This window comes from Manis javanica, chromosome 17, assembly GCF_040802235.1.
Source record: "Manis javanica isolate MJ-LG chromosome 17, MJ_LKY, whole genome shotgun sequence".
In the NCBI taxonomy this organism is placed as follows: Eukaryota; Metazoa; Chordata; class Mammalia; order Pholidota; family Manidae; genus Manis; species Manis javanica.
Window position 1 is genome coordinate 15,756,509 of NC_133172.1, and position 17,116 is coordinate 15,773,624.

The 17,116-nt window shown below is 40.5% G+C and overlaps 1 protein-coding gene across 1 annotated transcript in view; it reads left to right on the plus strand.

Annotated features, from left to right (window-relative positions):
• Positions 1 to 4,302: 4,302 nt before the first annotated feature.
• LOC140846973 (uncharacterized) overlaps positions 4,303 to 17,116 on the plus strand; it is a 77,710-nt gene continuing 64,896 nt past the window's right edge. The window contains exons 1-2 of the mRNA XM_073225592.1: positions 4,303 to 4,307; positions 4,775 to 5,385. Of these exons, the coding sequence (XP_073081693.1) occupies positions 4,303 to 4,307; positions 4,775 to 5,385 (616 nt within the window). The remainder of the gene's footprint in view (positions 4,308 to 4,774; positions 5,386 to 17,116) is intronic.

Below are 17,116 nucleotides of genomic sequence, written 5' to 3' on the forward strand. Positions count from 1 at the left end.
TTTTCAAGGTAAAAAATAACTACCACTTAAGTAGCAATTTTTAAAATAAATTTTTATTTTTTCTATAAAAGAATACAGAATTCTGTATGTGGAATGGGAACCCTAAAATACACAGAAGTTACAAAATTGTCAAAAATACCAATGAGATAAAGTGATACTCAGTGAGACCTTATATCCTAATATATACCTATATTTGCTATTTTTTTTTTTGAGAGGGCATCTCTCATATTTATTGATCAAATGGCTGTTAACAACAATAAAATTCAGTATAGGGGGGTCAATGCTCAATGTACAATCATTAATCCATCTCAAGCCTAACTCTCGTCAGTCTCCAATCTTCTGAAGCATAACGAACAAGTTCTTACATGGTAAACGAATTCTTACATAGTGAATAAATTCTTACATGGTGAACAGTACAAGGGCATTCATCACAGAAACTTTCGGTTTTGATCACGCATTATGAATTCTAAACAATCAGGTCAAATATGAATATTTATTTGATTTTTATACTTGATTTATATGTTGATCCCACATTTCTCCCTTTATTATTATTATTTTTATTTTTAATAAAATGCTGAAGTGGTAGGTAGATACAAGATAAAGGTAGAAAACATAGTTTAGTGTTGTAGGAGAGCAATTGTAGATGATCAGGTGTGTGCCTGTAGACTATGTGTTAATCCAAGCTAGACAAGGGCAATAAACCATCCACGGATGCAGAAGATTTCTCTCAAAGCAGGGGGGATTAGGTTGAGCCACACCTCTGTTGATCCCCAATTTCTCACCTGATGGCCCCCCTGCGACTATGCCTGTCTTAGGTTGTTCCTCCCTTGAGGAATCTTACCCGTCTCTGGCTAACGAGTCATCTTCCGGGGCCATACAGGGAAATGTAAAGTTGGTAAGTGAGAGAGAAGCCATATTGTTGGAAAAGGTTAGCTTTTTACTTCTTTGCAGATTTATGCCCTGTGGCTTCTATGCCCAGCACTTGTCTCGAGGTATCTTTACCACCTGGAGGAATTATGATACTCGGTAAATTCGATATGAGGCACGAATTCTATTTAAGGGTTGTAATTAGGAAGGAAGAAGAAAAGCTATAGAGGTAGCATATGGAAGAAAACATGGGAGGATTGATTATTTCTTTGACATATCTTCTTGTAGAGTACCTTAAGTATGTATAGGTTTTAAATTACTAACTAATTTGCACACACATATTAACATAATAGGAATACGGTGACATAAACAGAGCAAATCTATAATTACCATCCATCTCCAGTGAAGCCAAGAAAACCATTTAGGCACCCTAGGCATTTGTGAAAATTTGTCTATGATATGATGGATATTGTCCAACTGTACTTGAACAGTCAGAGAAATCAGACAAATTAAAGCAGCCTATTTCTGGGTTCTGTTCACCTCCCATATGTCCTTTTAACCGTAGATAGTCTATAGTCAAAAGATTTAGGAGTGCTACACCTTGCACCCCTCCCAACTCCTGGTTGAGTTCCAACAGTACAGATCCTGTCAAATTCGTTGTCTCACTGTATGCACATGCCAGCCTAGACATCTCCCTCCTCATTCCAATGGCAAGTCCAGGAATCGGTGGGGTGGACGCAGCCACGACCGCAGCATTGCCCGGATCCCTGTGGAGGCTTTTTGATGATCATCCCCTGGCACGAGTCCTCCAGAGAGTGCTGATGCCGGAAGCTCCTCCTCATATCGTATCTTAGTTCATTTTCTGGGTATCCAAGCTAGGCCTTGATCTTCTGCATAGAAACAAACAGACCCTTTGCCCACACTTTGACATGCCCTCTATACCACTGTGCAGAACTCATTGGAGGTCAGCACACAGGGACTGCTTTTTTTTTTTTTTTTTATTAAGAGAAAGGAATATTATCAGAAAAGAGTACCTCCATAGCTGATCATCTGACACCCTTTAAGTGATCAACATTAAGGATATTTAAAGCATGCGTTGATCTTTTATTTACCAATAGTTTTATCCTATCAAGGAGTAATCCCCATTTTCTTTCTTTCTTTCTCTCTCTTTTTTTTTTAATCTTTAATCTACACTTACATGAAGAGTACTATGTTTACTATGCTCTCCCCTATATCAGGTCCCCCCTAACAACCACATTATGGTTACTGTCCATCAGCTTAGAAAATGTTGTAGACTCCCTACTTGTCATCTCTGTGTTGTGCAGCCCACCCTCCCCTTTCTCCCTCCCCGCCATGCATGCTAATCTTAATACACCCCTTCTTCTTCCCCCCCCTTATCCCTCCCTGACCACCCATCCTCCCCAGTTCCATTCCCTTTGGTACCTGTTAGTCCATTTTTGGGTTCTGTAATTCCGCTGCTGTTTTGTTCCTTCAGTTTTTCCTTTGTTCCTATACTCCTCAGATGAGTGAAATCATTTGGTATTTCTCTTTCTCCGCTTGGCTTATTTCACTGAGCATAATACTCTCCAGCTCCATCCATGTTGCTGCAAATGGTTGGATTTTTCCACTTCTTATGGCTGAGTAGTATTCCATTGTGTATATGTACCACATCTTCTTTATCCATTCATCTACCAATGGACATTTAGGTTGCTTCCAATTCTTGGCTATTGTAAATAGTGCTGCGATAAACATAGGGGTGCATCTGTCTTTCTCAAACTTGATTGCTGCGTTCTTAGGGTGAATTCCTAGGAGTGGGATTCCTGGGTCAAATGGTAGGTCTGTTTTGAGCATTTTGATGAGCCTCCAAACTGCTTTCCACAATGGTTGAACTAATTTACATTCCCACCAGCAGTGTAGGAGGGTTCCCCTTTCTCCACAGCCTCGCCAACATTTGCTGTTGTTTGTCTTTTGGATGGCAGCTATCCTTACTGGTGTGAGGTGATACCTCATTGTAGTTTTAATTTGCATTTCTCTGATAATTAGCGATGTGGAGCATCTTTTCATGTGTCTCTTGGCCATCTGTATTTCTTTTTTAGAGAACTGTCTGTTCAGTTCCTCTGCCCATTTTTTAATTGGGTTATTTGTTTTTTGTTTGTAGAGGCGTGTGAGCTCTTTATACATTCTGGACATCAAGCCTTTTTTGGATCTGTCATTTTCAAATATATTCTCCCATACTGTAGGGTTCCTTTTTGTTCTATTGATGGTGTCTTTCGCTATACAGAAGCTTTTCAGCTTAATGTAGTCCCACTTGCTCATTTTTGCTGTTGTTTTCCTTGCCCGGGGAGATATGTTCAAGAAGAGGTCACTCATGTTTATGTCTAAGAGGTTTTTGCCTATGTTTTTTTCCAAGAGTTTAATGGTTTCATGACTTACATTCAGGTCTTTGATCCATTTTGAGTTTACCTTTGTATATGGGGTTAGACAATGGTCCAGTTTCATTCTCCTACATGTAGCTGTCCAGTTTTGCCAACACCATCTGTTGAAGAGACTGTCTTTTTGCCATTGTATGTCTTTGGCTCCTTTATCAAATATTAATTGACCATATTTGTTTGGGTTAATGTCTGGAGTCTCTAATCTGTTCCACTGGTCTGTGGCTCTGTTCTTGTGCCAGTACCAGATTGTCTTGATTACTATGGCTTTGTAGTAGAGCTTGAAGTTGGGGAGTGAGATCCCCCCTACTTTATTCTTCTTTTTCAGGATTGCTTTGGCTATTCGGGGTCTTTGGTGTTTCCATATGAATTTTTGAATTATTTGTTCCAATTCATTGAAGAATGTTGCTGGTAATTTGAGAGGGATTGCATCAAATCTGTATATTGCTTTGGGCAGGATGGCCATTTTGACAATATTAATTCTTCCTAGCCATGAGCATGGGATGAGTTTCCATTTATTAGTGTCCCCTTTAATTTCTCTTAAGAGTGACTTGTAGACAAACAGAAATTTTATCTGCATAACATTGTATCTCATGGATGTCCTGTGATTTTCTCAACCATTCCATTATCTTGATCATTAATTTTGTGCTAAACCATCCCAGGGTATAACAATTTTTAATTTTAGATAAAAACTAAGTCTAAATATTTTGAATTATGTACACCCTTCAAAAATGGAAATATATAAACCTATACAATTTCAGGTGGCTGTGGTCTCCTCTACACCCATAACTACAGGGAAACAACTCATGCTTAAGAACTCCTGTTCTAGACAGTTGAATTCTGGCTCAGTCCCTTAACTTGCAAACGCACATCACAATTAACCTCACATTTACTTTGCTTCTTAACTATAGAAACTTGAAGAGGAATAACCAGAGTTACCACACTCCTGGGCATTTATTGTTCTCTCCATGGCTACACCGGCTGTGACCTCATACATACAATCACAATGAAGTAAGAAGAGAGAATTCACAGCAGGTTCTTGCCATCAGGGCTCAAGGAACTTTGTCAAACTCAAATATGATGCATATGAATCCCACAGAACTCCCTGAAAGGACAGTCCCAGGGCGGAAACCCCATTTTGAAGTCTCTTATCCACACGTTCCTAGGAGCCTGTCTCGGGGCAATTCTTGATCTAAAACTCCCACCCTAACAACAGGTCTGTACCTTCTTACCAAAAACCTTCATAATGAGCACACTACCTGGTCTCCCCCTTTGGTCATTTGTCTGTGGCAGTCACACGCGACTGACAGGAGGGTGGAGGAAGCAGCATGGGACAGAGGGCCACGGGCCACTGGAGACACTATAGAGCCACTGCAACCCACGCTCACACACAGGACAAACACCATAGTCGAATAGATGTGTGACCATCTGCAGGGCAGTCAGCAATTCCGGTCTGTCTTCATCTGGTATGATTGAAGCTGCGAGCAGCAGCAGCTTGAGCTCCCGCCGGGCGTCCCGCTGGTCCCTGCAGAGCTGTGGCGCTCTCTCGCCCTCGATCCGCCGGGCTTCCTCGGCCTCCCCTCTCAGGCAGCGCGCCGCGCTGACCCCGGGGTCATTCTCCCACAGCGCCTGCGCGGCAGCCCCGCCGGCCTTCTCTGCTCACGCGCGTGCGCTCCTGCCCTCGCTACCCCGAGGCTGCGCTGGCCGCCGAGGCTCCGCCGCCCGGGCCCGCCTCCGGGGCGAGCTCGGGGTATCTCTGGGCCGGGGAGGCAGCGGGAGCGGGACGCTGGGGCCGCCGGGACGAGCCAGGCGGGCGCGGGGGAAGGCCTCCCTGCCCGGCCTCGCTCAGACTCCCGCGCCTCCTTCCCCTGGAAGCGGGGGCCCGCCTCGCCCCCTGCGCCGCCGCCGCCGAGGTTCCCTGAAGGCCTGCGCCCGGCGGCGAGAGCACAGTCACCGCGGCGCCCCTTCAGCGAGCGGCCGCCGCCGGCTCCCCGCGCCCGGCGCTCCCGCCCCTCGCCGCCGCCTGGCACCGCTACGGGGCGCCCTCAGCCCTGCCCGCGCCCACCGCCCGCATGGCGCGCCTCTAATTGTGAGTTAAGTGCTGCTAGATAATTCTAAAATTAATAGTTTTATAATTGAGATATATTGACATATCGCATTGTGTTAGTTTTAGGTGTACAACATAATTTGGAGTATGTATTACACATTGTGAAATGATTACAGCAGTAAGTTTAGTTAACATCCATCACTATGTATAGTTAGGAGTCTTTTTTTTCTTGGGATGAGAACTTTTAATATCTACTCTCTCAACATTTAAATCTACAAATACAACATTGTTAACTATATTCACCATACTATATTTTACATCCCAGGACTACTGCGTTTGGTAACTGGAAGTTTGTAACTTTTGACCATCACCCATTGGGCCTACCTACCCCTCACCCCCGCCTTGTCTGGTTTTCACCAGTCTGTTCTGTATATGTATGAATTCTCTCTTTTTTGTTTTGTTTTAGATTCCAAATGTGTTATCATACAGTGCTTGACTTATTTCACTTAGGGTACATCCATGTTGTTACAAAATGGCAGAATTTCCATTTTTTTACTGAATAATATCTCATTGTGTGTGTATATATATACATATATATATATATAATATATATACACAACATTTTCTTTGTCCATTCATCCATCAGTGGACACTTAGATTGTTTCTATGTCCTGGCTGTTGTAAACAGTGCTGCAGTGAACAGAGCAGATATTTTAAGATTGGGATTTCACCTCCTTTGGATGAATACTCAGAAATGGAATTGCTGGATCATGTGGTAGTTCCATTTTTTATTTTTTATTGAAGCTCCATACTGTTTTAGGTAATATCAGAACCAATTTACATTCTAACAGTGCACTGAAAGGGAACCCTTTTCTGCACATCCTCACCAACACTTGGTATAACTTGCCTTTCTGATAATACACATTCTAACAGGTATGAGGCGATATCACTTTATGGTTTTGATTTGCATTTCCTTGATGATTAATGATGTTGAGCACCTTTTCATGTACCTGTTGGCTATTTGTATGTGTTCTTTGGAAAAATGTCTATTTACGTCCCTGCCCATTTTGTAATTGGGTTGTTTGGTGGGGTTTTTTTCCCTACTGAATTGTGTTAACTCCTTCTATATTTTAGGTATTAATCCCTTATCAGATATGTGATTTGAAAATATTTTCTCTCAATCTATAGATTGTCTTTTTATTTTGTTGATTGCTTCCTTGGCTGTACAGAAGCCTTTTAGTTTGATATAATCCTACTTTTTCTTTTTACTTTTGTTGCCTTCTTTCAGTCTTGGTGTCAAATTCAAAAAACCATCAACAAGACCAGTGTAAGTGAGCTTACCTTCCACATTTTCTTCTAGGAAGTTTATGATTTCAGGTCTTAATGTTTCAGTCTTTGATCCATTTTGAGTTGATTTTTGTGTATGGTATAGGGTTTATCTCTGAGCTCTCTATTCTGTTCCATGGATCAAGGTGTCTGTCCTGTAGTGGTTTGATTATTATAGATTTATTAATATAGTTTGAAATCAGGGAGCTTGATGCCTCCACCTTTGTCGTTCTTTCTCAAGATTGCTTTGGCTATTCAGACTTTTGTGGTTCCATATGCATTTTAGGTTTGTTCTAGTTCCATGAAAAATGCCACTTGGGTTTTGATAAGGGGTTACATTGAATCTGTGGATTGCTTTGAGTAGTATGTGATGATAATTGTTTCAGTCTATGAGCACAGACTCTTTCCATTTTTTTACATATTCTTCAACTTCTTTCATCAGTGTCTTACAGTTCTCAGCATACAGATTTTTCACCGCATTTGTTAGATATATTCATGGGTATTTTATTGTTTTCAATGCAATTAATTATAAATGGAAGTATTCTCTTAATATTTCTTTCTGATAGTTAACTATTAGTGTGTGGAAACACAGGTGAGTTTTGAATATTGACTTTACATTCTCAATATTATTGACTTCATTCAGTTAGTTGTAACAGCTTTTTGAGTCTTCAGGATTTTATATATATAATATGTCATATACAGATAATGACGGTTTTGCTTTTTTTGTTCTGATTTGGATGCCTTTTGTTTCTTTTTCTTACCTAATTGTTCTGGCTAGGACTTCCAGTACTTTGTTGAATAAAAATGCAGGAGTGGCACCTTGTCTTGTTCCTGATCTCAGAGGAAAAGCTTTCAGTTCTTCACAGTGCTGATGATGTTAGGTGTTGTCTTACCACATATGACTTTTATTATGTTGAGGTATATGCCTGCTATACATACTTTGTTGAGTTTTTGTCATGAATAGATGTTGAAGCATTTCTGAAATGCTTTTTCTGTATCTCTTGCAATAATCATACGATTTTTTTTTGTTGGTTTTTAAAAATATTTTTATTAAGGTATTATTTATATACACTCTCATGAAGGTTTCACATGAAAAAACAATGTGCTTACTACAGTTACCCATATCAAGTCCCTATCCATACCCCAATGCAGTCACTGTCTATCAAGTGCAGCAAGACGCCACAGATCACTATTTGCCTTCTCTCTGCTACACTGTTTTCCCCCTGATCCCGCACACCGTGTGTACTAAACATAATACCCCTCAATCCCCTTCTCCCTCCATCCCCACCTGCCCTCACACACCCCTCCCCTTTGGTAACCACTAGTCCCTTCTAGGAGTCTCTCAGTCTGCTGCTATTTTGTTCCTTCAGTTTTGCTTCATTGTTATACTCCACAAATGAGGGAAATAATTTGGCACTTGTCTTTCTCCGCCTGGCTTACTTCACTGAGCATAATTTCCTCTAGCTCCATCCATGTTGTTGCAAATGGTAGGATTTGTTTCTTTCTTTTGGCTGAATAGTATTCCATTGTGTATATGTACCACATCTTCTTTGTCCATTTATCTACTGATGGACACTTAGGTTGCTTCCATATCTTGGCTATTGTAAATGGTGCTGCGACAAACATAGGGGTGCATATGTCTTTTTTAGTCTGAGAACTTGTATTCTTTGGGGAAATTCAAGGAGGGAGATTCCCGGGTCAAATGGTATTTCTATTTTTAGTTTTTCGAGGAACCTTAACATTGCTTTCCAGAGTGGTTGAACTAGCTTACATTCCCACCAACAGTGTAGTAGGAGAGTTCCCCTTTCTCCACATCTTCGCCAGCATTTGTTGTTCCTAGTCTTTTCAATGCTGGCCATCCTTACTGGTGTGAGGTGATATCTCATTGTGGTTTTAATTTGTATTTCCCTGATGATTAGTGATGTGGAGCATCTTTTCATGTGTCTATTGGCCATCTGAATTTCTTCTGTGGAGAACTGTGTCTTCATATCCTCTGCCCATTTGTTAATCATATTATTTGCATTTTGGGTGTTGAGTCGTGTGAGTTCTTTATATATTTTGGATGTTAACCCTTTGTCAGATATGTCATTTACAAATATATTATCCCATATTGTAGGATGCCTTTTTGTTCTGTTGATGGTGTCCTTTGTGGTACAGAAACTTTTTAGTTTGATGTAGTCACATGAGTTCATTTTTGCTTTTGTTTCTCTTGTTCAAGGAGATGCATTCAGGAAGAAGTTGCCCATGCTTATATTCAGAAGATTTTTGCCCATATTGTCTTCTAAGAGTTGTATGGTTTCATGACTTATATTCAAGTCTTTAATCCATTTTGAGTATACTTTTGTGTATGGGGTTAAACAATAATCCAGTTTTATTCTCTTACATGTAGCTGCCCAGTTTTGCCAACACAATCTGTTGAAGAGGTGTCATTTCCCCATTGTATGGCCTTGGCTCCTTTATCATATATTAATTGACCATATATGGTTGGGTTTCTATCAGGGCTCTCTAGTCTGTTCCATTGGTCTATGAGTCTGTTCTTGTGCCAGTACCAAATTGTCTTGATTACTGTGGCTTTGTAGTAGAGCTTGAGGTTGGGGAGCATAATCCCCCCAGCTTTATCCTTCTCAAATTGCTTTGGCTATTTGCAGTCTTTTGTGGTTCCATATGAATTTTAGAACGATTTTCTCTAGTTCATTAAAGAATATTTTTGGTATTTTGATAGGAATTGCATTGAATCTGTAGATTGCTTTAGGCAGAATGGCCATTTTGACAATATTAATTCTTCCTATCCATGAGCACAGGATGTGTTTCCATTTATTGATATCTTCTTTAATTTCTCTCATGAGTGTCTTGTAGTTTTCAGAGTATAGGTCTTTCATTTCCTTGGTTAAGTTTGTTCGTAGGTATTTTATTCTTTCTGATGCAACTGTGAATGGAACTGTTTTCCTGATTTCTCTCTCTGCTAGTTCATTGTCAGTGTATAGGAATGCCACAGATTTCTGTGTATTAATTTTGTGTCCTGCAACTTTGCTGAATTCAAATATTAAATCTGGTAGTTTTTGAGTGGATTCTTTAGGGTTTTTTATGTACAATATCATGTCATCTGCAAATAGGGATAGTTTAGCTTCTTCCTTTCCAATGTGGATGCCTTTTATTTCTTTGTGTTGTCTGATTGTGGTGGCTAGGACATCCAGTACTGTGTTGAATAGAAGTGGGGAGAGTGGCCATCCTTGTCTTGTTCCCAGTCTTAAAGGAAAAACTTTCAGCTTCTTGCTGTTAAGTATAATGTTGACTGTGGGTTTGTCAAATATGGCCTTTATTATGTTGAGGTACTTGCCCTCTACATCCATTTTGTTGAGTTTTTATCATGAATGTATGTTGAATTTTGTCAAATGTTTTTCAGCAGCTGTGGAGATTATGATGTGGTTTTTGTCCTTCTTTTGTTGATGTGGTGGATGATGTTGATGGATTTTCGAATGTTGTACCATCCTTGCATCCCTAGAATAAATCCTACTTGATTACAATGGATGATCTTTTTGATGTATTTTTGAATTAGGTTTGCTAATATTTTGTTGAGTATTTTTGCATCTATGTTCATCAGGGATATTGGTCTGTAATTTCCTTTTTTTGTGGTGTCTTTGCCTGGTTTTGGTATTAGAGTGATGCTAGCCTCATAGAATGAGTTTGGAAGTATTCCCTCTTCTACTCTTTGGAAAAGTTTTAGGAGGATGGGTATGAGGTTTTCACTAAATGTTTAATAAAATTCAGTGGTGAAGCCATCTGGTCCAGGAGTTTTTTTCTTAGGCAGTTTTTTGATTACCAGTTCAATTTCATTGCTGGTAATTGGTCTGTTCAGATTTTCTGTTTTTTACTGGGTCAGCCTTGTATTTTTCTAGAAAGTTGTCCATTTCTTCTAGGTTATCCAGTTTGTTAGCATATAATTTTTCATAGTATTATCTAATAATTCTTTGTATTTGTGTGGTGTCTGTAGTGATTTTTCCTTTCTCATTTCTGATTCTGTTTATGTTAGTAGGCTCTCTTTTTTTCTTGATAAGTCTGGCTATGTGTTTATCTATTTTGTTTATTTTCTCAAAGAAACCAGCTCTTGCTTTCATTGATTCTTTCTATTGTTTTATTCTTCTTGATTTTATTTATTTCTGCTCTAATCTTTATTATGTCCCTCCTTCTACTGACTTTGGTCCTCATTTGTTCTTCTTTTTCTTGTTTTCTTAATTGTGAGTTTAGACTGCTCATATGGGGTTGTTCTTTCCTGAGGTAGGCCTGTTTTGCAATATACTTTCCTCTTAGCATGGCCTTCGCTGTGTCCCACAGATTTTTATGGAGTTGAATTATTGTTGTCATTTGTCTCCATATATTGCTTGATCTCTGTTTTTATTTGGTGAATGATCAATTCATTATTTAGGAGCATGTTGTGAAGTCTCCATGTGTTTGTGGGATTTTTTATTTTCTTTGCATAATTTATTTCTCGTTTCATACCTTTGTGGTCTGAGAAACTGGTTGATACAATTTCAATCTTTTTGAATTACTGAGGCCCTTTTTGTGGTCTAGTATATGATCTATTCTTGGAAATGTTTGATGTGCACTTGAGAAGAATGTGTATTCTGCTGCTTTTGGATGTAGAGTTCTGTAGATGTCTGTTAGGGCCATCTGTTCTAATGTGTTGTTCACTGTCTCCTTTTTTATTTTCTGTCTGATTTATCTGTCCTTCAGTGTGAGTGGAGTGTTGAACTCTCCTAGAATGAATGCATTGCTTACTATTTCCCCTTTTAATTCTGTTCATATTTGTTTCTCATATGTAGGTGCTCCTGTGTTGGGCACGTAAATATTTATAATGGTATATATCCTCTTGTTGGAATGACCCTTTTATCATTATATAACATCCTTCTATGTCTCTTGTGACTTTCTTTGTTTTGAGGTCTATTTTTTCTGATACAAGTACTGCAACTCCTGCTTTTTTCTCCCTATTGTATGCATGAAATATCTTTTTACATCCCTTCACTGTTAGTCTGTGTATGGCTTTGGGTTTAAAGTGAGTCACTTGTGCACAGAATATAGAAGCATCTTGCTTTTTTATCCATTCTGTTACTCTGTTTCTTTTGATTGGTACGTTCAGTCCATTTACATTTAGGGTGATTGTCATAGACATGTACTTACTGCCATTGCCCGCTTTTGATTCGTGGTTACCAAAGGTTCAAGGGTAGCTTCTTTACTATCTAACTGTCTAACTTAACTCACTTATCACGCTATTATAAACACAGTCTGATGATTGTTCATTTCTCTCCCTTCTTTTTGTTTCTCCTCCTCTCTTTATAGGTTAGGTATTTATTCTGTACTCTTTTGTCTTTCCCTTGAGTGATTTTGTGGATTGCCCATTTTATTTTGCATTTTATTAGTATTTGGTTGGTCCGCTTTCTTTGCTGTGGTTTCATTTTCTCTGGTGACATCTACTTAGCCTTAGGAGCACTTCCATCTAGAGGAGTCCCTTTAAAATTCCCTATAGAGATGGTTTGTGGGAGGTGAATTCCCTCAACTTTTGTGTATCTTGGAATTGTTTAATACTTCTTTCAAGTTTAAATGATAATCTTGCTGGATACAGTATTCTTGGTTCAAGGCCCTTCTGTTTCATTGCATTGAATTTATCATGCCATTCCCTTCTGCCCTGTAAAGTTTCTGCTGAGAAGTCTGATGATAGCCTGATGGGTTTTCCTTTGTAGGTGATCTTTTTTCTCTCTGTGGATGCTTCTAATACCCTGTCCTTGTTTTGATCTTTGCCATTTTAATTATTGTATGTCTTTTCCTGGTGTTGTGTTGTCTTCCTTGGGTTCCTTGTGTTGGGAGATCTGTTCAAATGTGTTGTTCAGTGCCTCTGTCTCCTTTTTTGGTCCGAGAGACTATTTCCTTCCCCAGATTGGGGAAGTTTTCAGCTATTATTTTTTCAAAGACTTTCTATCCTTTTTCCTCTCTCTCCTTCGTCTGGTACCCCTATAATGCAAATATTGTTCCATTTGGATTGGTCACACAGTTCTCAATATTCTTTCATTCCTCGAGATCCTTTGATCTCTCCCTGCCTCAGCTTCTCTGTATTCCTGTTCTCTGATTTCTATTCCATGAACAGTCTCTTGCACCTCATCCAGTCTGGTCTTCAATCCTTTCATTGTTTGTTTCATTTCGGGTAACTCCCTCTGGAATTCATCCCTTAACTCTTGCATATTTCTCTGTAGGTCCATCAGCATGCTTACGATTTGTGAGTTCTTTTTCATGAAGATTGGTGATTTCGATGTTACCAGGCCCTCTGTCTGGTGTTTGAGGGATTTCGGACTGAACAAGGTTTTTTTGCCTTTTCATGGCGATGCAAGTGATCGCCAGTGAGTGGTGCATGTGTCAGCTCAGAGAACAAAGTTCTTTCCTGTTTGCTGGTCGCCTTGCCCGTCTCCGATGCCTGTGCTGGTCAACCGCACACAGGGAGCAGCTTCTGGGTTAATCCCCTGAGCTACCGTGGGCTGGGTGGCCCTCGGGATGGTCTAGGGCACTGGCTGCAGCGTGTGTTCATTGCAAAAATAGAGCTCCTTTGTACCTTCTGGACTCTGTGACTGTCTCTGGTGTCTGTGACGGTCAACTGTGGGCAGGGGGCAGCTTCTGGATCTGACCCGGTCAGCTGTGCACTGGGAGAAGCCTCTGTGTGGTTGCTGTGGGCAGTACTGCTCCCAGGCTGCTCTGCAGCAATGGCCAGTCAGCTGGTTTGCTTGAAGTGCCGGCGGCGGTGAATGAATGGCAGCCTGCTGATCGCTGTGAGGGGTTTTGGAGCTGCGTTGCCACCCAGGAGGTTAGGGTGCCTGAAGTTCCTTAAAGTTCCCAGCCTGCTGGGCTGAGTGTGCCATGACGATTTGTTAAGCCCTTGTCCCTTTAAGACTTTTCAAGTGCTCACGTTTCTTTTGTCCTAGGGCAGCCGGCTGTGGGAACCTGTTCGCAGTCTTAGTCTTAGATTTTACTTTTCTGTTCCTCTAATATCCAGTACACCATGCAATGTGTGTCTGTGCTCGTGGTGCAGATTACTAGGGCTGGTTATTTGGCAGACCTCTGCTTCCATGCCCTCCCCACTCTGTTTCTTTTCCTCCCGCCAGTGAGCTGGGGTGGGGGTAGTGCTCGAGTCCTGCCAGGTCATGGCTTTGTATCTTACTCTTTTCATGACATGTTAAGTTCTTGGAGATGTAGATGTAGCCTGGCTGGTGTACTGTATCTTCTGGTAACTCTTTTAGGGAATAGTTGTATTTTTTGTATTTTCAAAATATATATGGTTTGGGGAGGAGATTTCTGCCAGCCTACTCACACCATCATCTTGAGAATCCCTCTACTTGCCTACTATTATTTGTATGATGAGTGCCACACCTGGAGGGGTAATCTTAGTACAGGAACAACATCCATTCTTACCTACTGCATTCTTACAACAGCTAATATATTTTTGAAAACAAAAATATGTTCTGTTCCTCTAATAGAATTGATTGGACGGTATAAAATGGAAGAATTTACAACCCCCAATTACTTCCCATGGCACTTGAAATTAAAAATTCCAAATTCATTACCATGGCTTACAGTGTGACTCAGTCCCTTTTGTCTCTCTGACCTCAAACCCCCTCTCCTCCTTGCTTTCTCCTCTCTAGCCACATTGTCTGAATCTACTGCTCCACCCAAGAGCTTTCCACAGTTTTTTTCTCTTCCTGGAATGCTCTTATGCTGATCTTCGCCTGGCTGGCTCCATCATGTCATTCATGTCTTGCTTACATGTCTCTTCTCAAAGATAACTTCTCTGACCACCCATTCTAAGTAGCCACCCAGTCATCCTCTATCAACTGGTCGTGTTTTAGCTCTTTTCAACGTCATTACCACTGTCCACTATGATCTGGACTGTTCACTGTATCTCATTGCTCTGAGAATGAAATCTCCAGGAAGACAGGAACTTCTCCCAACTTGTATACAGCTCTAGCCCCCATGCCTGCAACATCCTGGGACCCCAGATGACACTCCATAAAGATTGTCAGATCCTCAACTGATGTTAAAATAAGTGTTTTCTCATTGTCACCAAAATGAATTACAAGGATGGGTAGACAATTATGGTGATAATTGAGATGAACAATGAGAAACCTTGGCCATTATGCTCTAGGGACCAAATCTTCTTTACTAGGCAGTTAAAGCTTCACTAAAGAGCAAATATTTAATGAGTACCTATCACATTCATGGATCTGTGTCAGGCAATAGGTCTATAATAGTGAGCAAGAAAAACTCAGTTCTTGTTGTTTCAAAGCCCTCGTGGACAAGGGCTTATAGCTGTCAAAAGGAAGAAAATCTTGACCTTTTAGGCCATCATAGAGACGTTGGCTTTGACTCAGAAAAATGAGGAACCATGGAAGGGTCTGAGCAGGATAGAATCTGCCTTATGTTTTGAAAGGATCGCTCTGGTGGCTATGTGACAAATTAGAGAGGCAAGGCTGGGAAGCCAGGTAGGACTGTAGTTCACAGCATAAATAGGGGAGGCCCCCAGGACACCCCAGCAAATTAACCAGGGTGCCACAAGATACTTCACAATTTTGAAGGATGCACAGCAATACCTGCCATCTGTCAGATACGACATGAGCTTCTCGCTAGTTCAGTAGTTTACAGACTGAACATCAAATCATGCTGTTGTCCTTTCAGTGCCCTCACATTTTTTTTTTAAGATTTTTTTATTAAGGTATCATTGATATGCACTCTTATGAAGGTTTCACAAGAAAAACAATGTTGTTACTATATTCACCCATATTACCGAGTCCCCCCCATACCCCATTGAAGTCACTGTCCATCAGTGTAGTAAGATGCCAGTCACTATTTGTCTTCTCTGTGCTGCACTGTTTTCCCTGTGACTCCCCCACACCATGTGTGCTAATCATAATACTCCTCAATCCCCTTATCCCTCCCTTCCCACCCATCCTCCCCCACCCCTCCCCTTTGATAACCACTAGTCCCTTGTTGGAGTCTCTGAATCTGCTGCTGTTTTGTTCCTTCAGTTTTGCTTCCTTGTTATACTCCACAAATGAAGGAAATCATTTGGTATTTGTCTTTCTCTGCCTGACTTATTTCACTTAGCATAATACCCTCTAGCTCCATCCATGTTGTTGCAAATGGTAGGATTTGTTTCTTTCTTAAGGCTAAATAGTATTCCATTGTGTATATGTACCACATCTTTATCCATTCATCTACTGATGGTCCCTTAGGTTGCTTCTATACCTTGGCTATTATAAATTATGCTGCAATGAACATAGCGGTAGATACGTCTTTTTGAATCTGAGAACTTGTTTTCTTTGAGTAAATTCCTACCTCTGAAGAGCTTTAAATGGGAGAATCTGGTTCATTCTAAGAATATCACTCTGACACCTTTGTGGACAATAAATTGGAAGTGGGCAAAAAAAACTACTGGGTGGATGAGTTAGGAGGCTTTTGCAGCAGGTCAGGCAAGAGAATACAGTGATTTAGAAGGGTGGTTGTGGTAGTGGAGAGTTCTTGAATACATCCTATGTGCAAGGCTAGGAATTTTACAGGCATGTTCTCATACATTGAATGTCTCCAGCATCAGGTCTATATTCAAACTCATCAGGATGCCCTTCATTTCTCTCTGCTTCTGTTTTTGTCTTCTTTTTTCTCAGGAACTTTATCAGTTAGTATTAATTTTTGGCTGCAGGAAACCCAAAATAACGGAAGCTTAAAAAAATAGAAGTTTCCTTGTTGTGCAAAAGAAGATGGGAAAGGGTCAGTCCAGAGCAGGTATAGTACTTGATGGCATCAGACTCCTTCTCCCTTGTTGCCGTGCCAGCCTTTGTATACATGGCTTCTTTCTCATAGTTCAAGAAGGTTGCTGGAGCTCCAACCATCCCATTTATTTTCTAGCCAGCAGGAGGGAAAAGGGACAAAATAAGCTGTACTTTTTCTCTATAAAGATGTTTCTTAGAAGCAACACATGTCATTTCCATTCATATCCATTGGTTATTCACATTGCTGGAAAAAATGTAGCCTTTATTATTGGAAGCCATTGCTCCTTCCTGGGTTCTCTTACCAGTGAAGGAAAGAAGGTCTGTTGGGACATAACTGTAGGCTCAAAACCATTTGCCATCCTTATACCCACACCCAACTCTATTCAACCGTCTATTCAGGCATTAAGCCTATGATTCTTTTTTTTTAAATTTTTTTCTTTTTGGTATCATTAATCTACAATTACATGAAGAACTTTATGTTTACTAGGCTCCGCCGTTCACCAAGTCCCCACCCCATACCCCTTCACAGTCACTGTCCAACTGTGTAGTAAGATGCTGTAAAATCACTACTTGTCTTCTTTGTGTTGCACAGCCCTCCCTGTGCCCCCCACGCACTATACATGCTAATCGTAATGCCCTCTTTCTTT